The sequence below is a fragment of the Equus przewalskii genome, chromosome 24 (genome assembly GCF_037783145.1).
Source record: "Equus przewalskii isolate Varuska chromosome 24, EquPr2, whole genome shotgun sequence".
NCBI classification, from domain to species: Eukaryota; Metazoa; Chordata; class Mammalia; order Perissodactyla; family Equidae; genus Equus; species Equus przewalskii.
This window is the reverse complement of record NC_091854.1, coordinates 8,393,049-8,415,329: the sequence shown is the minus strand read 5'-3', so window position 1 is coordinate 8,415,329 and position 22,281 is coordinate 8,393,049. Positions and strand designations below refer to the sequence as shown.

General features: G+C 37.2%; 1 protein-coding gene across 1 annotated transcript in view; it reads right to left on the bottom strand.

The window, feature by feature from the left end:
• Window positions 1–21,509, bottom strand: part of HFM1 (helicase for meiosis 1) — a 106,365-nt gene extending 84,856 nt beyond the window's left edge. The window contains exons 1-6 of the mRNA XM_070592760.1: window positions 21,376–21,509; window positions 17,371–17,467; window positions 7,979–8,091; window positions 6,376–6,688; window positions 2,510–2,764; window positions 2,192–2,241 (exon numbers count right to left, since the gene is read on the bottom strand). Of these exons, the coding sequence (XP_070448861.1) occupies window positions 2,192–2,241; window positions 2,510–2,764; window positions 6,376–6,688; window positions 7,979–8,091; window positions 17,371–17,441 (802 nt within the window). The 5' untranslated portion in view covers window positions 17,442–17,467; window positions 21,376–21,509. The remainder of the gene's footprint in view (window positions 1–2,191; window positions 2,242–2,509; window positions 2,765–6,375; window positions 6,689–7,978; window positions 8,092–17,370; window positions 17,468–21,375) is intronic.
• Between the last annotated feature and the right edge of the window lie 772 nt (window positions 21,510–22,281).

Sequence of the window (22,281 nt, the reverse complement as noted above, 5' to 3'; positions counted from 1 at the left end):
TACAAATCTGTTTTACTTTCAGTTGTGCAGCGTGTCAGAGTATTTGTGCCCAAACAAAAATGTAATTTTGAGTTTGACAATCCATCAGCTTTTGAAGTAATCTCATTTTTCCTTCAAAATACATCCCTTCCTATAAAATATTTATTTGTAACAAGCCCACAAGTGGGCCATCATGCTGAGTTTTCTCTCATTAGGTAGTTTCACATCAATTTGCATTCACAGAAATGAATGTTTGATTCACAGTAGATGTAGAATCAGTTTTCTAGCTCATGAGAAAACTCAGCTACTAACAACATTTATCATCAATATCAACCCTTGATATCAAATTTTTCCTTTCATTCAACAAACTCTCAGCAGTGTCACTGCAATTATATGGAATAGCAGGGAGGAAAATGTCTATAGAACTGAAAATGACAAGAGTACTGTGGCAGAATCAATATAACCACAGTTTCATTGTCCTAAGGACTCAAATACAGTAAATTATTCGAAAGGAACAGAAAATAAGTTGTGTCAAAGTAATCCCAAAACTCTCCAATTACCATGAACAGCATTCAATCTTCTACTTTAAATACACACTTGGTAACAAAGTGTAACAGTTCAGTGAGTTTGACAGCAAATGAACTCTTTGGACAATAAATCAATGAACACAAGAGTAGGCCCCATTTTAACTAACAAAAAGACCTAAACAATAGGACCATTTCAGCTATGCTAATATAGCATGAAAACCTTTAAAATTCTTCAAAAGTTAGTGTATATTATGGCAAGTTCCAGCAAGAGTAAGAAGAATTTCCCATCATACAGATAATGAAACGAACTTTAACTGTTTACTATTAACCAATTTCCCATGTTCCCACCCTATTTAGATCACCAGAAAGAAGGAAGTGCAGCAGGACTGAGACCTATGCTGAACAGAAGCAAGAAAGGCTGGCTATGTCTGAAGTTATTATATCATCATGTATAACCCTCTTATTGTCCACCCCCCACCCGATTCTAACTCAGTTCAGTTACCTGCATTGGAGGCAACCTTTCAAAAGTGGTCAGGCAAATATTTTCTAATCATACTTCAGAATTATCTCAGTCCCCAGAGTCCTCAGGATTAGAGTTACTCTCCCCTCAATTCCTCTAGCTCAACTGCCCAATACCTAGAATCCACTTTTTGTTTTGCCAACTAGGCCATAACTTTTGTGGATTCTAGAACCTTCCTCAGCTTTTAGTCACTAATTCCATAATCCTAAAGCATGGTTTTGATGATGTAACTTGACCTGCTCAAAAATATTGTATGGTTTCTCGTCACTGCTTAATAAATTCATTAAAAACGAAAACAAAAACTCTTGACCTTGGAATTCACGGTATTAAATAATCTGATCCTAAGACACCTATCCAACATTATTTCCTACCATTCCTTTAATCATAACTTTCATTTCAGCCAAATTGGAATGCTTGTTCTTTCCAAACATATTCCACACTTTTTTACAAAGCCTTACCACTGCTCATGGAAACTCTTTTGCCAGAATAACTTCCTCACTTAGCCTGCTTTTCAAAATGTATTTGGAGATAGGATGATAAATAAGGCATGGTCCTTGCCTTCAAGGAGTTCATAGGTCACAGGGAAATAAACAGCTGATGAATTGTAATAAAATAGAATAAGTACACTATTATAGACATATGCAGGGTATCAAAGAAGCAAAGAGGATGTTACCTCCAGAACACATATGTACTCAAAATATTGCCCAGACATGTAAATCAGATTATAGGTATAAACTGCAATTAGGTTCTTTCAAAAAATACTAAATTTGTAAAAATGTCCCTAATTCACAGAATATCCCATTCTCATTCATTTCTCCTACCCATGTTTATCCCAATATGTTGTCCTTACCCAAAGCATAAGAAATTATCTGTATTAATTTGTAAGTAAATATGCTAAGAGTTGAGCCAACAATACAAATCTCATTTCTGTACTTATCTTGCTGCAGACTGGTAACAAACAGTGCAAAAACTGGCACCTGCTTGCAGACCACACTTTGAATAGCACCACCTATCACACACAGTGGGTCTCTTACATAACCCAAAAGATTCATTTTTCCCTTTTTCTTTGTCAACCAAAATAAACTAATAGAGACAATGAAACAAAATGTTTAAAACTTAGAGTTTCAAATATAAAGTTGCTGTAGTAAAATAATTTAAAGGATACGGATTTCTGTGACAGCTTTCAAGGAATCTAAACCATTTTCTGTTACTCCTAAAAAAAAAAATCCTACATACTTACATGGATATATTTTAAACTTTTCCCAAAAAACTGCTTCAATAAAATGTGCATAACTTTTTGAGAGAACAGTTAAAAAACATTAGATCACAGTTAAAAAATAATGTAATAATAAAGAAATGCAGAAATTATACATTGAGAGATAACCTACTCAAATTTACTATATTTTTGTATTCTTCCATATGCTAAGAAATACGGACTAGTTTGTACTTTTACAAAACCGACCGAAAAAGCCAGGACTTCCCTTGAAATTCATGAAGCTGAGATGCAAGTGAAAAAGATGGTGCTTTGCCTTCTCTGATTTCAGAAGCAGAAACAGCATCACTTGCTGTAAACACGTTAATGTCTGAATATTGAGGTTTCTGCCTAGTATTACATTTCCATGACTTCCCTTTGTTCATTTCTGTTTCGACAATTTTCACTGAGCCAGTATGAGAATCCAAGTTTGCACTGTCGTTAGAATAAGCACTCTCATGTATATTGTCAGATATTTTAAATAATCTGCAAAAAAACCCAAAACAAAACATGTTTACACTTGTAACGGTTGTTTAGAATGTGAAAAACTAGCACAAAATTGGTCCCTTTAAAAATACCCATAGATTATGATTTATCAAACACAAAAGCTAATCATTCTCCTAAAATAAGACTTGTTAAGTTTACCACTGAATTATGTCTTCACTTTCCTAAGATAGCCCCAGTGATCCTTGATTCCTCGTATTCACACCCTTTTGTAGGCTCCTACTTTGAATCAGGACTGGAGAACTGTGGAAGTACAAGTGCATGACTTCCAGGGCTGGGTCATAAAAGACACTGTTGCTTCCACAAGGTCTCTTGGATCTCTCACTCCAAGGGGAGCTAGCTACTATGTCATGAGAACACTCAAAGGCCCACGTGGACAGGTACTGAGGCCTCTTGTCAGCAACCAGCACCAGCTTCCCAGATACTATCCAATAATCATTTTAGTATAACAAATATTTCTTTGGGGCCAGCCAGTGGCATAGTGGTTAAGTTTGCACATTCCACTTTGGCAGCCCAGGGTTCACAGGTTCGGATCCCAGGCACGGACCTACATACCACTCACCAAGCTATGCTGTGGTGGCATCCCACATACAAAATAGAGGAAGACTGACACAGATGTTAGCTCACTGACAATCTTCCTCAAGCAAAAAAGAGGAAGATTGGCAATGGATAGTAGGTCAGGGCCAATCTTCCTTACCAAGAAAGAAAGAAAGAAAGAAAGGAAGGAAGAAAGGAAGGGAGGGAGGGAGGGAGGAAGGGAGGGAGGGAGGAAGGGAGGGAGGGGGGAAGGAAGGGAGGAAGGAAGGGAGGAAGGAAGGAAGAAAGGAAGGAAGGAAGGAAGGAAGGGAGGGAGGAAGGAAGGGAGGAAGGAAGGAAGAAAGGAAAAAGAAATACTTCTTTGCAAAGTTCTGGAAAACACAGAAAGACCATCTTTATGATTGTAATTTATTATATTTAACTGATCAAAAGACAATCCATCAAAGTAACTTGTTCACAACAGCCCTAAGGTATAAAGTGACCATTAAAGTTCCTAATATAACACTCACATCTTATAGACTAAGTAATGGGAATGACAGCAGGTATCAGTCTTACAGAATTCTGTAAGGAATAACGCCCAAATAAGTATTACGCAAATAGAGAATATTTTCCAACTTATTTTTACTATTAATCGTAATGACATGTTTTCATATAAGAAACAGTCTTCAAAAAAACTAGAGAGAGAGAAACCTGTTTCAGAACAAAGAGCAGAGTTGCATCCTCCAGTGCCAGCAGTTCTATCTTTGAAGACAGAAAATTCAAAAGCAGGTGGTTAATCTTAGATAATACAGTAGAATCCCATTATGAAATACTATTGAGGACAAAGAAAACACTTATGCCATAGGATGACTCCTTGCTATACACTATGATGTTGGTTAAAAGCACAGACTTTGGAACCAGACAAACCTGGACATAAATCCAAAGCTCCTCCACTTCCTAGCTGTGTAACTTTAAAGTTAGAGTTTGAAATAAGTTTCTCAAACTATAAAAATACTATCCACACGCTAGTTACCTAAATTCTCTGGACCTCAGATTCTTCCTAGGTCCTCTAGAACTCCCACCTCACAAATTCCCTTATGTCCTCAACTTCTTCACTCATTGTTATATTTACTTCCTAGTCTTAAAAAAATATTGCTTTACCCTGGAAAATTCTTGCTCCTTAAAAATTCAAGTGGTAACTGCTAATTCTCCCATATCCAATGTACTCGATGGTTGAGAGTCTGTGTCTTCTTTTCCACCCAAATCTAGATTACTTTTCCACTCTCTCACAGAAGTATCTGTGCTATCTAGCTATACCACCCTGTAACTCTCCTCATAGCATATATCCGTCTAGTCACTTTAGAATCTTTTCCTCTCAATCCCAAATTCTGCCATCATCTGGGTTGGCATCAACATTCATGTAGACAACTCATTGAAATCCTACCCTCTCAGTTTTTTAGGCATTCATCTCCAGTGGCTTTCTCCCTCACGTGATCTGAGTCACCTACTCTCTCACCTTAGACCTTGTCATTATCCAGAACTACAAAGTTACAGCAATCAAGATATTGTGGGATATATCCTTATGCCAGGCATAAAGACACACATATCGATCAATAGAATACAATTTAGAGTCCAGAAATAAACCTTTAAGTGGTATAATAGGAAATATACATTTGGTCTTTGTTCCCAGTTCCCGGCACAGAGCTCCTAGAACCATCGGAATTTCCCGTGTGATGGGACTGACAGAAGCATCTTTTGTTATTCATAACAATGGGAAAGAAATCTAATTAGAACAATGGTAGGACTGTTGGACACTATAAAGGGTCTAGTTAAGGCTGATATCCATGAATTTTTTTATAACAGCTTTATTAAGATATAATTCACATATCATAAAATTCACTCTTTTGAAGTGTATGACTGATGGTTTTTAGAATATTCACAGAGTTGTGCAACCATCACTATTATCAAATTTTAAAACATTTTTATTGCCCTCAAGAAGAAGTACAAAATGTTTATCATGGCCTACAAGACTCTGAGTGACGTGGTCCCTCCATACCTTACCTCTCCACTTTCTCTCTTACTTTAAACTAAACGAAATTTTCTCAGGAAAGGCCAAGCTCTGCTACTTAGCACATACTTTTGCACATACTATTCCTTCTGACCAGAACACTCTCCTTCTTTATCTGCACTTAGCTTAATTCTATTCCTCCTTAAGGTTAAGCTTAAATATCACTTTTCAGGAAAGCCTTCCTTGCTCTGCAGAGCAGATTAGGCCCCCACGTTATATGTTCTAACAGTAGTTCTTAAAGGATGGTTGATCGTCCTTCAGGGAGTTCATAAAATCAAAACTATTTTTGTAATACTACTAAGGCACTGTTTGCCTTTTTCTCTCTCATTCTCTCACTAGTTTACATGGAGTTTTCCAGAGGCTCCAAGTCACATGATATCATAACAGACTGAATGCAAAAGCAAATATGAGAATCAAACTATCTGTTATTAAGCTAGAAATTAAAGATTTGCAAAAGCATAAAACAATGCCACTCTTCTCACTAAATTATTTTCTGTTTTAGAAAATAGTTATTTTTAATAAAAATACATTATTTATATTAACAAGTAGTGGGTTTATTATTATTTTTAAATAAATTAGAAAATAAATTTTTGCTTTTTCAGTTTTAATTTCTAATATGATTAAACATTGATAGATATAACCTACATAAACAAAAGCTCTATGGGAATTCTCAATAATTTTTAAATGTAAAGAGACAACAAAAAGTTCAAGAACCTCTGCTCTAACCATATACTTCATTAAAATAATTGTTGTACTACAAAGTATCTAATCAATTATTTTTAGTTATTTACCATCTGTCTCTCCCCCATTAAACTGTAAGCTCTCTGAAGGCAAGAACCTATGACTAGAACCCCAGAGGTTACAGAGTGTCTGGTACACAATAGACTCTTTGTTTGTTGTTGATGTTTTTCTCACTTAGATTCTACCATACTTCACACTTTATTTTTAAATAAACACATAAATTTTCAACTTTATCTCTGAATATTATTTATTTCATTTAATTAATTACCTTTTTCTGAAGGCTGGTGTACACTTTCCTTTATCTTCTGCAGAATCAACTAATTTTGTATCATCTGGAACATTTTTCTCAGGTGCTTTCTCAGTGCCAATGTGATTTTTGTATTTCTGAGAAGAACCATATGTCAGCTTGCCAGCAACATGTGATAAATCATTGTTAGCTGCCCCTCCTAAATTTAGATCATCTTCTTTGTATTTATTAGAAGGGAAGGCAAATTGGAATTTTTGTATTGATGAAATATAATTTGTGTTTTCATTAGTTATCTTCAAATTTGATGTTAACATTTTTGACCTCTTTTCCTGACCTACAAAAATTAAATATATTAATTACGACATGTTCTCCATGAAAACAAATTTTCAAAATGATGATGGAAAAATTTAATAAAAATTTTCAAGAGTTTACTAGGTAAATATGAAAGCCAAAAGAAAAGTATTAATATAATAACAAGATAATCTGTAATACCATATTGGTTTTGAAACACAGGTAATTGTTACTCTTATGGTATATCATATTACTGAGGGGCACTCAGAAATTAAATAAGAATTACTGAAATTAAATTTGAAATTTATATAAAACCTACAATATAAAATAGGTTTAATTCCTGACCCACAGAAATAACCATAATTGTAATATTTAAGTATTTTATCTCTATGCATGATATAAATATATAGTAATTACGAAGATTTTAAAATTTATATTAAAAATTTACAAAGAAATACAAAAACCAATCATATAAAATGTTACTGAATATGATTCAGTATTAAAATACATGATACAATGCTTTTAACTTTGTAATCCTGCTTCTAAAATCAAGATAAAGGAATGCTTTCACCAGACAGAATTTCAAAGGTTTCTTTACAGAGACTTTACAAGCATCTTTGGGAGGTTTAGGAGGAGTTTTGAGACCTATTAGGGCTTAAATTTGATTTACCATCTATGTGTGTATATATATAAAAATATACTCTATGCCATATACATTCTGTATATTCTATATATGATTTGGTACGTACAAGAGTATACATAATATATATTTTCATACAAAGGACATAAAATTTATGAAGCTTAATAATAAAATGTACATGTATGAACCTACCATTCAATTTACAAACCAAAATTTTTACCAACAATATCACATTAGATCGCATATACTGTTTGAGTGTGCTTGTTTATTAGCTTTATGAAAATCGTATTAAACTATATATAACCTTCTGCATCTTGTTTTTTTCACTCAATATACTTCAGGAATGTGGTTTCCTAAACCAGCAGATCCTACCCTTAGCAAAGGGCAAGGCACAAACTAAATAGCAGCGACAGTTTTAAGGGTAAGAGGAAACAAATTCACACAACAATAGAACAACAGGTGTGTGTGATGGTGTACTGTGTGCACATAATACGCATACGTACATATTTGTATGTATGGAGAGGGAAAATGTTTTAGGTTTTAAGACTTGGTGAGCACTCTTTTCAATACCAGAAGTCTCTCTCATTTTATTCCATTAAAATAAAGGAATTAATACTGCAATGTGTTACTAGATTTTTTATGTTGACATAAGCTGCATGGGTTTGGCTTCACAACAAATATGTGATAATTTACCTAATAGTTTATGACTTTCTATTTCTTCTTCTAATGCCTGAGTATCTGGAATTTCCGAAATCAATGGAGCAGGTGGGAGAAACCAATCCAAGGATTTTTCATTGTCTGGATAGCTATATAAAATATAAAAATGTAAATATACATGTTAATAAAGATATAACATCAGAAACTATGTATTTATTAATTAAACATTACTCAACTAAAGGCTCTTAGATAAACATCCTATAAATTAACTTTCTGTGGTGACTTTGATTTATCCCCATTTAGCAGCATTTTCAAACTTTTCTCCTTGTGTGTTATAGGACTAATGACACTGCTATGTGAGAATTGCTACCTAAATAATGGCTATAACTCCATCTCCTTTTCTCCAATTCAAATGCTTGTGACTGGAATCTTAAGTCTGCCCCAGCATAAAAAAAAGTAGTAAATCATCCTGAAACTTTAGCATCTTAACCATTACAAAGAACAAATTACTTATGATACACCTCACAACTAATCATGGGTCATCAGTGTGTACATGAGACCATTACTGGTATTCTAGAGTATTCCTAAAACATTATCACAAATTAACATCTTAACCCAGATATTCTTGGTCCAAAACCATCTACAAACCACAGAAAATCCACGAAACCAGTTGAAACTAACAATCAATTTGTAAACCTACGGTAATTGATAAGATTTTTGACTTGCTGTTTTGATTGATTTTTGACAAGTTGACTTGTCCTTCATTAGAAATAAAAGGTAAGTGTTAGGTGACAGAAAATAAAGTTGAGAAGAATACCACATATACCGTCTATGCCAAGTCCCAAGGATTTTACAATTTGTTTCTGATCTCTTCATTTAAGGATTATTTATTTATTTATTTATTTATTTATATATTTTTTGGTGAGGAAGATTGGCCCTGAGCTAACACCTATGCCAATCTTCCTCTTTTTCGTATGTGGAGTGCTGCCACAGCATGGCTTGATGAGCAGTGTGTATGTCCCCACCCAGAATCCAAACCTGCGAACCCCGGGCTGCTGAAGTGGTGCACACAAACCCAACCACTACACCACCAGGCCAGCCACTTCATTTAAGATTTTAAACTCTCAAAAGTGAGAGACCCAGTCTTACTTTTCTGCCTCTCATAGCACCTAACACATAGCTACTACGGCTATATTTTCCAAATAAAAAATCTACAACACATTATCTGACAGTCTCACAGATTGTCTGACAATAGGCCAAAGCTTTTGAAATTTAAGGCTATGTTGGAGAGTCCCCAAGATCACCCCCAGGGTCAGTAATTCCCTAAGATGAATCACAGGACTCAGCATATAGTCCTACTCATGACTATGAGGTGAAGTCCAGGGGAAACCAGGCACAAGCTTCCAAAGGTCCTCTCTTGGTAGCATAACACAGGACATGCTTAATTCCCCCAGCAATGAATTGTGACAACATACATGAAATGTTGCCAATAAGGGAAGTTCATTAGAGACTCAATGCCCAGTGTTTTTGGGGGGGCTAATCACGTAGGCACCCCCTCTCTGGCACAAACCTAAATTCCAGATTCCCAGAAGAAAAGCAGATGTTCAGTATAAACCATATTATTTGCATAAACAGTTTATACACAGTGAGCCACTCTTATCAGCTAGTGGTGGGAACCTTCATAAAATTGAAGTTCCCAGACTCTAGCCAAAGGTCAACCTTGCAAGCAGGCCTTTTCAAGGACAGCAGTTTAGGCCTGATATATTAACTCTTTTCTGCCCAGAGCCTATTCCAGAAAATCCAAGAAAGATGTTAACAAGATTCAAAAAGCATACATCTAGCTCTACTATTCAGCCTCCCCATAAAATGAAACCTTCCTTACGATTTCCCTATTTTGCAGAAACGCCATCATTCTCCCAGTCACCCAGAATCCAAACCATAATATAATCTTTTACCCGCTATATCCAGATACATACCAGGTCTTAGTGCATCTTCCTTATAAAGCTTCTTGAATTCATCATTTCCTTGTATTTCCATTGTCACTATCCTAATCAACTTACGACTGATTGAGAATAACAGTGTCTTCACTGGCCTCACTGCCTCCAAGCTTTCTCTCTCTAACGTAACTTACACACTCCTATCACATTAATTTGGACTTGTTTTCAACATATTATTCCATTCAAAATCCTTCAGTGGCTTCCACATAATGTCAAACTTCCTAGTGGCCATAGGCTGCCTTACAGTTATAACTCTCCTACATGTACCTTATAGTCCAAACCAACATAAACTACTACATACCGAATAGATAATGCATTCTATCCCTCCTCATCTTTACTCAAAAATATTTCCTTTACTCGGCTTGCCCTGTACCCGACCATACTTCCATATCCACCTATAGACAGTTTTATTCATTCATTAATCCGTTCAACAATTATTTACTGAGCACTATGTGCCAGGCATTGTTCTAGGCATTAGAGCTTATATTCATTCAAAATCCAACTCAAATACTACTTTCATGAAATCTCCCAGGTTCCCTAAGATTCTTTCTCTTCCCTCTTCTTAAGTTTGAACCTATAATATTTATCTCAGTCTTCTTTGTATTGTGCATGTCTGTGTGTATGTCTATAGATAAATAATACAGAGATAATAGAAAGATGACAGATAGATAGGTAGATAGATCTGCTACCTCCTCCAGATTGTAAATACCTAAGGTTTTGTTTTTATTTCCATTCACATTGGTAGTACTTAGCACAGTGCATTGTATAATTAGGAATATTACGCAACAAATGTTTGCTGTTTCAATTCCACAGCTTTTAACACACATAGAGTCATGTCCAAGATACTTATTCTGGGAATTTAACATCCAACACAATCCTTCCTCAGCTTCCTCTTCTAACTTTATGTCTCATTGTTTCTCATTTGTGAATCTTTTATTTCAGGAAACTTCTCTATACAGTATCCCTTAAAAGTACCATGAATTTTCCCATCTCCATTCTTTTTCTCTTGCTGTTCCACTCTGCCTACCAGAATTACCAAAGCTTCCTGAAGTCTCCTCCTACTACCATAAAGCCTGACCCAATCACTCCGGCCCAAATCTCCCTCCAAATCTGAAATTTCACTGCATGAATATATGCTTATCATTTGCTCTGTACTTTTTCTTTTTGACTTTGCATTGTTACAAGGGCAACCATATGTTCCAATTTGCCCAGGCCAGTCCTGATTAACACCCATTGTCCCAGTTGGATGTACCCTTTCACTCTAAAAAGTGTCCCAGTCTGGGGTCTGGCCCCGTGGCTGAGTGGTTACGTTTGCGTGCTCCACTTCGGTAGCGCAGGGTTTCGCCGCTTCGGATCCTGGGCAAGGACATGGCACCACTCGTTATGCCATGCTGAGGTGGCATGCCACATGCCACAACTAGAAGGACCAACAACTAAAATATACAACTATGTACTGGGGGGATTTGGGGAGAAAAAGCAGAAAAAAAAAAGACTGGCAACAGTTGTTAGGTGGCAATCTTTAAAAAAAAAGAAAAGTGTCCCAGTCCAGATGATGAATTACATGGTCACATTATTTATTAATGACCTTTCCATATGTGTGTTAATCTCCTCAAGGAGATTTTCAGTTTTTTTGAAGTAAAAGTCTGTTTCATCCTTTTTATATCCCTTTCAACATTCAATAAATATTTGAATATTTGAATGAATGAAAGAACAAATGAAGCAATAAAATAATTAACTCAATTCTTCATTAAAAAAGGATAACACAATAGAACAAATACATAGAAAACTTAGACTTGAGAGCAATTCACATGTGAAAATCCATAAAAGCCAGTATTTAACAGACTATCTATTCTCCATTCCTATTTCCTTTGGTGACACATATTTCCACCCCTACTCTCTGCCTGCAGTGAAGTTGCCTATCAGACTTGGCCTTTGGCACACAGCCTTTCTGTTTCCAACAGATGCCATCATCACTCCTCATCCTGAGCTACTCTCCGACCATCACTTCCAGTCTTTACCTTGCCAAAAATAATTTGAACAAACCAGAAATACAAATAAACGAAAGCCAAATAGGCAAGAATCTGCTCCTTTTAAAATTGTAAGACGTTGAGTGGAAAAGGAAAATGGAGCAGAAAGTGTGCTTAACGAAATTATTGAAGAGAGCTTCCCAAATCTAGGGATTGACGGAGAAATGTGTGTGGAGGAAGCTTTCAGATCTCCTAGATTTGTCAATGTAAAAAGATCTACTACAAGGCACATGGTAGTACAATTGGCAAGAAGGAAAGATAAAGAAAGAATACTTAGGGAAGTAAGAAAAAAGCAGAGAATAACCTATAAAGGAGCCCCATCAGACTTTCAGCGGATTTCTCTACAGAAACCTTACAAGCTAGGAGAGAATGGAGTGACATATTCAAAGCTTTAAAGATAAAAATCTTCAGCCAAGAATACGCTATCCAGCAAGAATTTCCTTCAGATATGAGGGAGAAATTAAATCTTTTCCAGACAAACAAAAGTTAAGGGAATTTGTAACTAAAAGCCCTCCACTACAAGAAATCCTCAAGAAGGCTCTCATACCTGAAAAAAGAAAAAAGGGAGAAAGGGGTCACAATCCACAGACTAGGGAGACCGATGGATAGAACCAGAACAGGATAGCAAATATTCAACTATAGAATTAGGGTAAAGGTAAGGAAACTACCAAAGCAAGGATGATCTTATCACTCTAACTACAAATTCATAACATGAGTTGGAATAAGAAATGAAAATAATTATTTAGGAGGGGAAGAGCAAAGGGTCTAAATCAGTATTGGTCAAGTAAGTAAGAGACCACCAGAGAATAGACTATATTATACACGAGATTCTAAATACAAACTTCAGGGTAGACACTAAAATAAAATACAGAACAGAGTCACAAATCATAAATAAGAAAAAATCTAAGAAACCCAGCATAAGAAATTGCAATATTAAATGGGTAGGCTAAAGCACACAGGAAAAGAAACGCAGGAAAACAAGATAATGAGCGACAGATTGACAGCATTAAGCCCACATGCATCAATAATCACTCTCAATGTAAACGGATTGAACTCTCCAATAAAAAGACACAGAGTGGCAAAATGGATTAAAGAACAATATCCAACAATTTGTTGCCTCCAAGAAACACTTCAGCCCCAAGGACAAACACAGGCTCAGGGTGAAGGGGTGGAGGACAATACTTCAAGCTAATAGCAGGAAAAAAAAAAGGCAGGTGTTGCAATTCTTATATCAGACAAAGTGGATTTCAAAATAAGACAGGTAAAGAGAGACACAGTGGGACGATATATAATGATCAAAGGGACACTTCATCAAGAAGAAATAACGCTTATAAATATCTATGCACCCAACACAGGAGCACCAAGATTCATAAAGCAACTATTAACAGAGCTAAAAGAAGATGTTAAAAACAACACAATAATAGTAGGGGACCTCAACACCCCACTCACATCAATGGACAGATCATCCAGACAGAAAATCAACAAGGAAATAGTGGAGCTAAATGAAAAACTAAAACAATTGGACTTAACAGACATATATAGATCACTTCACCCTAAAAGAGCTGAATACACATTCTTCTCAAGTGCACACGGAACATTCTCAAGGATAGACCATATGTTGGGAAACAAGGCAAGCCTCTACAAATTTAAAAAAATTGAAATAATAACAAGCATCTTCTCTGATCATAATGCTATAAGGCTAGAAATTAATTACAAGAAAAAAGCTGAGAAAGGCACAAAGATGTGGAGACTAAACAACACACTACTGAACAAGCAATGGATCATTGAAGAAATTAAAGAAGAAATAAAAAAATACCTGGAAACAAATGAAAATGATAGCATGCCATACCAACTCATATGGGACACAGCAAAAGCTATATTAAGAGGAAAATTCATTGCAATACAGGCACATCTTAACAAACAAGAAAAATCCCAAATAAGTAATCTTAAACTACACCTAACTGAATTAGAGAAAAAAGAACAAATAAAGCCCAAAGTCAGCAGAAGGAGAGAAATAATAAAAATCAGAGCAGAAATAAATACTATTGAAACAAAAAAGGCAGTAGAAAGGATCAATGAAACAAAGAGCTGTTTTTTTGAGAAGATAAATAAAATTGACAAACCCCTAGCCAGACTTACAAAGAAAAAAAGGGAGAAAGCTCAAATAAACAAAATCAGAAATGAAAGAGGAGAAATAACAACATACTCTGCAGAAATACAACGGATTATAAGAGAATACTACGAAAAACTATATGCCAACAGAATGGATAACCTAGAGGAAATGGATAAATTCTTGGACTCCTACAATCTCCCAAAGCTCACTCAAGAAGAGACAGACAATTTGAACAGACCAATCACAAGGAAAGAGACAGAAACAGCAATCAAAAACATCCCAAAGAATAAAACCCCAGGACCAGATGGCTTTCCTGGGGAATTCTACCAAACTTTCAGAGAGGATTTAATACCTATCCTTTTCAAGCTATTCCAAAAAATTAGGGAAGATGGAACACTTCCTAACACATTCTATGAGGCCAACATCATGCTGATACCAAAACCTGACAAGGACACCACGAAAAAAGAGAACTACAGGCCAATATCACTGATGAACATAGATGCAAAAATTCTAAACAAAATTTTGGCAACCAGAATTCAGCAATTCATCAAAAGGATCATACATCATGATCAGGTGGGATTCATACCAGGGACACAGGGATGGTTCAACAGCCGCAAATCAATCAACGTGATACACCACATCAACAAACTGAGGAAAAAAAACCATATGATCATCTCAATAGATGCAGAGAAGGCATGTGACAATATCCAACAGCCATTTATGATAAAAACTCTGAACAAAATGGGCATAGAAGGAAACTACCTCAACATAATAAAGGCCATATACGACAAACCCATAGCCAACATCATACTCAATGGGTAAAAACTGAACGCCATCCTTCTGAAAACAGGAACGAGACAAGGATGCCCTCTATCACCACTCTTATTCAACATAGTACTGGAGGTCCTAGCCAGAGCAATCAGGCAAGAAAAAGGAATAAAAGGAATCCAAATAGGGAGGGAAGAAGTGAAACTCTCGCTGTTTGCAGACGACATGATCTTATATATAGAAAACCCCAAAGAATCCATTGGAAAACTCTTAGAAGTAATCAACAACTACAGCAAAGTTGCAGGGTATAAAATCAATTTGCATAAATCAGTAGCATTTCTATATTCTAATAACGAACTAACAGAAAAAGAACTCAAGAACACAATACTATTCACAATCACAACAAAAATAAAATCCCTCGGAGTAAATTTAACTAAGGAAGTGAAGGACCTATATAATGAAAATTACAAGGCCTTTCTGAGAGAATTGGAGGACGACATAAGGAGATAGAAAGACATTCCATGTACATGGATTGGAAGAATAAACATAGTTAAAATGTCCATTCTACCTAAAGCAATCTACAGATTCAACGCCATCCCAATCAGAATCCCAATGACATTCTTTACAGAATTAGAACAAAGAATCCTAAAATTCATATGGGGCAACAAAAGACCCCGAATTTCTATAGCAATCCTGAGAAAAAAGAACAAAATGGGAGGCATCACAATCCCTGACTTCAAAACATACTACAAAGCTACAGTAATCAAAACAGCATGGTACTGGTACAAAAACAGGTGCACAGATCAATGGAACAGAATTGAAAGCCCAGAAATAAAACCCCACATCTATGGACAGCTTATCTTCGACAAAGGAGCTGAGGGCATACAATGGAGAAAAGAAAGTCTTTTCAACAAATGGTGCTGGGAAAACTGGAAAGCCACATGTAAAAGAATGAAAATTGACCATTCTTTTTCACCATTCACCAAAATAAACTCAAAATGGATCAAAGACCTAAAGGTGAGACCTGAAACCATAAGGCTTCTAGAAGAAAACGTGGGCAGTACACTCTTTGACATCAGTATTAAACGGATCTTTTCGGACACCATGCCTTCTCAGAGAAGGGAAACAATAGGAAGAACATTCAAATGGGATTTCATCAGACTAAAGAGCTTCTTCAAGGCAAATGAAAACAGGATTGAAACAAAAAAACAATCCACTAACTGGGAAAAAATATTTGTAAGTCATATATCTGACAAAGGCTTAATATCCATAATATATAAAGAACTCTCACAACTCAACAACAAAAAATCAAACCACCCAATCAAAACATGGGCTGGAGACACGAACAGACATTTCTCCAAAGAAGATATACACATGGCCAATAGGCACATGAAAAGATGCTCATCATCGCTGATCATCAGGGAAATGCAAATCAAAACTACGCTAAGATATCACCTTACACCCAGTAGAATGACAAAAATATCTAAAACTAATAGTAACAAATGTTGGAGAGGTTGTGGAGAAAAAGGAACCCTCATACACTGCTGGTGGGAATGCAAACTGGTGCAGCCACTATGGAAAACAGTGTGGAGATTCCTCAAAAAATTTAAAAATAGAACTACCATACGATCCAGCCATCCCACTACTGGGTATTTATCCAAAGAGCTTGAAGTCAGCAATCCCAAAAGTCCTATGTACCCCAATGTTCATTGCAGCATTATTTACAATAGCCAAGACATGGAAGCAACCTAAGTGCCCATCAACAGACGAATGGATAAAGAAGATGTGGTACATATATACAATGGAATACCACTCAGCTGCAAAACAGAACAAAATCATTCCATTTGCAATAACATGGATGGACCTTGAGGGAATTATGTTAAGTGAAAAAAGCCAGCTAGAGAAGGATAATCTGTGTATGACTCCACTCATAATGAGGAATTTAAAAATGTGGACTAAGGACAGTTTAGTGGCTACCAGGGGAAAGGTGGGGTGGGCACAAACGGTGAAGTGGTGCACCTACAACACGAATGACAAACATCAATGTACAAGTGAAATTTCACAAGATTGTAACCTATCATTAACTCAATAAAAAAAAAAAACCTCAAGGGAGGTAGCGCCTGATCTCCCAGGCGCGGTGGGAAAGTGGTAGTCTAACTTGGCAGTGCTTCACTGCAAGTTACAAAACTCTCTCTCTCCTAACAATTGGAGAAGTTTATTTTTCCTTTAGATAAAGCCAATTAGCAAACACAGAAGGCCACCTCAGTTGCCCATGAATCTAGGATGAACTATGTGTAATAAATGGTGTCATCAAGGCCTCTAACAAAAAAAATTGTAAGACGTTGAACTTCAGTTACTCCTTTACATCTGAATTCCGTGTTTACTGAATATAGACCTTAAACATCACTGTGTTGCTCTCTCAATTCTTATTTGTATATTTACCAGAGATAAAATTAAAACTGCTTAAAAATCAAAAATCCCTAAAACAATATGCTATATTATCATTCTTGAAGGCATACTTACTTTTCAGGGTCATCTAGCTTTTCAAAAAACAAATTATCCAAAGAAAATGAGGAGTCATTTGATTTCAGCATTGTTAAAAACTGGCTTTGTCATAAATCTAAAAAAACACAGAAAAAGTGGTTTATATTTTATTTACAAAGATGTAGAAAAATATTTCTGGATATATAAACTCTAATCATCAATTCCCAGAATAACCACAGACTACCTTTACACTGCATCTTCTGCAGCTTCCTCCAAAGTGCCTCAATATTCAAATACATCATTCTCTGTTCTCCATTCATTCACACATAATCACACTTGTACCTCTCTGGATACTGCACCAATGCTCACAATGTGTTTTCTTCCATTCTCCACCCGGCAGATTCCTACCCATCCTTCATGGTATAGCTCAAATGTCATTTCTTCTTCAAAGGCTTCTCTGAATTTGCCCTCTTCAAGGCAGAATTAATCATTCCTTTGGGGCTCTTATAATATTTTCTTCATACCATTATTTTTGAGTTAGGATAGTGCATTTTATTGTGAATGTTTGTGTCTCTAACAATATACCATGTAATGCAGCGATATGCTTCAAAATAAAGGGGGAGAGGCAAAGGGGTATTGATGAAACAAGCTTGGCAATGGTTGATAACTGCTAAAGCTATGTGATAGGTACACGGACTTCATTATAATGTTCTACTTTTTATGTATGTTTGAACTTTTCCAAAATAATAAAATTTACAAGTTGAACATATATATGTATGTTTACGCTCATATTACATTATATATATATATATCAATGTTTACTTTCCTTTTTAAAAGGTAATTTTTACATTCAGAGATGTTATTTAAATGTAAAAGATAAAAACATTCAGCATTGGCTACCTGGGAATAAAATAAAAATCTAGGGCAGAACCAAGCCTCCAATTTGCTATGAGACAGCAGAACCGTTTCTACAGACACATACATTGCTCCCCTCACATTGCAGTTCTTCCCCCTGCACATCAACACTACATCTCAATTCTTTTCTAAATTCTGAAACAGGATAGAAAATTCTCTATGACAAAACATGAAATCAGATGCACAAAGCATAAAACATAAACCACATTTCTATTTATTCTGTGATAGTTAACACATTGCAAATCTTTCCCTACGAGAGAAACTAAAATCAAAGAAACTATATGAGCGCCATCTCGTGGAGAAATCCATATCCCAAGTCAAATTATGTCCCTTCAACTTTGAGTCCTCCCAGATGTGGGGATGAGACACATGTGGGGCTACGTGGGGGAGGGAGGAACGTTTCCGCACGCACCCCTTGACAAAATGCTACTAATACCAGTGCTAAACTTGTGTAAACCTAGGACTGTTCTTACTCATCCAGAATGTTGTGGGGTTTTTCATTGTTTTAGTTACTGGGTTTTTCCCCCTTCCCCACTTAATTGCCCTCTTCATTTTTCTCAATTTATTAATTACTTAGTCACCAACAAAAAGAACTAGTAAAATTGAAGCAAATTAGCATGGTGCTATAAATGTCTAAAACAATTTGACTATACAAACAACAGAAGCCTAGGATAATAGGGTTGGAGGCAGAAGGGAGTCACTCAAATATGCTAATGCAGTCTTTAACATATTTGTTAAAGTAAATAATTTCAGAACTTGAAAACAATTACCTGATAGAGAATAAATAAAAACCATGTTTCTGTATTATCCAAAAAGTAACAAATAAAACATTCCCTTTCTAGGAGAATAGTTACAGAGAACTACATAATTTTAAACCAAAAAAATTTTCAAAATTAAACCCAGACCACTTTCATATGGCTTTGCTACCTCAGAATTTAAGTAGAAAATCTTACAACTAACATCTATGTGTTCGAATTCTTTATTCTAAAAGAAGTCGCAAACAAAACAATAAAACTATAAATTAAAAATATCTGTTTCAGGCCAGCCCCAGTGGCCTAGTGGTTAAGTTCAGCGCACTCCACTTCCGCAGCCTGGGTTTGATTCCCCGGCGTGGACCTACACCACTCTGTTAGTGGCCATCCTGTGCTGGTGGCTCACACACTAAAAAATAGAGCAAGATTGGCATGGATGTTAGCTCAGGGTGAATCTTCCTTGGCAAAAAAAACCCAAAAATCTGTTTCAGGAAAAAAATATTTCATAAAGTAATCAACAAAATCTCCCATATAAACAGCAAATATTTTCAAAAGAACTTTTGATTCGTTTTCTAGTTCTGGCATAAATGAGAATATGACTTGTTTGGGTTCAGAATAAAAACAATATGTATATATTTTAGTTCTGATGTACCCCTATGAAAGAAAACACTCCTTATCTAAAACCCTCCAGCTCCACATTGTGCATTACTTTTCTTCATAGCACTAACTCATAACTGGCATTACATTATATGTTGTATTATATATTATATTGTATTATATATCATATTATAGTTGCTTATCTTTCTATCTCTAGAGTGAGAAGGGACTTTTTGCTCACTAATATAGTCCAATAACCCAGAAGAGTGCCTGGCACATAGTAGATGGTCCATAAGAATTCATTGTGGAATAGATGCACTAGCAATGATGGGTTATAAAAATAATTTTAAATAAAAATAATTTTCCATCAACTCTGAAATTTAAAATTTTACCCCCCAAATCTTTAACGTTCAGTTTAAAAATGTGTGAATTTTTTTCTAGTTCAGGATTCAAGTAATCAAATCATGAAGGTTCCAAAAGACGATAAATTTGGCACTTTCATTATGTAAATAAATATATTTTTTTTAAACAGGCCCTACAAGATATCGTGCCACATTTAACTTGCTACAATATGAGTTTGTGGTTGTACGAGATGCTAGTTTTTTTGTTGTTTTTGTTTCTGTTGGTGAGGAAGATTGGCCCTGAGCTAACATCTTTGCCAAACTTCCTCTATTTTGTATGGGGGATGCCTCCACAGCGTGGCTTGATGGGTGGTGTGCAGGTCCTCACCGAGAACCTTCCAACTCCTGTGGGGAGGCAGAACCCCAAACTTTACCACTGCACCACAGGGCCAGCCCCTAGATTTTTGAATTAATTAAATTTAAGTTTTAGGTTTAGAGTCAGATTTTCTGAGTAAGTTTCCACGTTAGATTTTTTTTTTTTTTACAAAATTTTAGTTTCAGCATGTGGTATAAAATTATATTGAAAAAATTATTTTATTTTTTAAGTGTTTGCTTGTGCCCTAATCACTCTTAAAATCCTTAAATTGCTTCCGTGACTCCATAATTTCTCTGTCGAACAACTGAGCATTTTCCTACCTTCTATAACCCTTATTGTATGAAATGTTCAGATCTATTCGTTACTCCTTACCATTTTTACTCTTACAAATACACTCATTTCAAAAGTGCAGAAACCCAGATATAAAACACTGACTTGCCAGAAATCGGTAATCAGTGAAGAAGCCAAGACCAACATCCTCTGGAAAGACCAACCATCACAAACGGACCGCAGGGAATTCGACAAAGATAAGAGGATAAGCACGGGAGCAAACTACCCACGGCCGGGCCCGTCTCCACCGCCCGCCCCGGGGCCTCGGGCCGGCCGGTTCCAGCGGGAGCGAAGGGCGCCTGAAGCACAGACCCCAGGGCGTTTTCCGAGGAACACGCTAAGCCCGCCGCCCGCCCCACACTCGCAGGCGCGAGACCGAAGCCCCGGGCCCGGGGGCGGCCCCGCGGCGAGACACACCCGGGAGGAAACACGGCGGCCCCGGAGCCGCCCAGACAAGGCGCCCTCCGCCGGCTGTGCGGCGGCCGTCCGCAGCCGGCCCCTCAGCCGAGCCCGGCCGCCCCGCCGCGGGGCCGCCTCAGGCGTCGCGGCGCTTCTGACGGGACGGCGGCTGAGGAGCCGCGCGGGCCCGGGGTCGGCTGCCCGACTGCTCGCCGCTGCCCCCGCGAGCTCCGAGGGGCCCCCTGCCCCGGGGGCAACCCCGTCCCCACCTCCGCGCGGGCACCCGTTCTCCCGGCCCCACCTCCCCGCGAGGCGTCCGCGCCCCGGGCCCCACCTTCCCCCCGGGCGTCTGGACGCGCAGGTCTCCCCTCGCGGCGGGCGGGGGGCGGCTCCGCGCCGAGCGCCTATCCACCCGGCCCTCGGCGGCCCCCAGCCCGGCTCAGCCGAGTTCCAAGCAATGGATCGCCGGGCCCCCCATCTCTCCCCTCCCCCCTCTCCTTTTCGTCTCCAAAAGTTTATAATCAGTTTTTAATATATTTCTCGCAGGATACGGTGGCCTATTCTCATTAAATAAAGCTCTTAATCTTCCCCCCAGTTCCCAGTAACCTCTACTCTACTTTCCGGCTCTACAAATGTGCCTATCCAGGTACCTCACATAAGCGGAATCATACAATATTTGGCATTCTGTGGAGGACTTATTAGGCATAACGTTTCATCCATGTAGTAGCATGTATCAGAATTCCATTCTTTTTTAAGGCCAAATATCCCATTGTGTGTATATATCATACTTTATCAGTATCCGTGGATAGACACTTGTGTTGTTTCCAACCTTTTGGCTATTGTGAATAATGCTGCTGCAAACACTGGTGTACAAATATCTGCTCCAGTGCCTGCTTTTACTTCTTTAGATGTGTACCTAAGAGTGGAATTGCTGGGTCATATGGTAACTCTAAGTTTAATCTTTTGAAAAACCACCAAACTTTTCCACAGCTACTGTACCACTTTGCATTCCCACTAATAATGCAGGAGGGTTCCGATTTCTCCACATCCTTGCCAACGCTTATTTTCCATTTTTTCCAAATTATAGACATCCTAGAAGACGTGAAGTGGTATCTCCTTGTGGTTTTGATTTGCGTTTCTCTAATGACTAATGATATTGGTGTTTTTTCTTGTACTTAATGGCTATTTGAATATCTTATTTGGAGAAAAGTCTACTCAAGTCCTTTGTCAATTTTTTGTA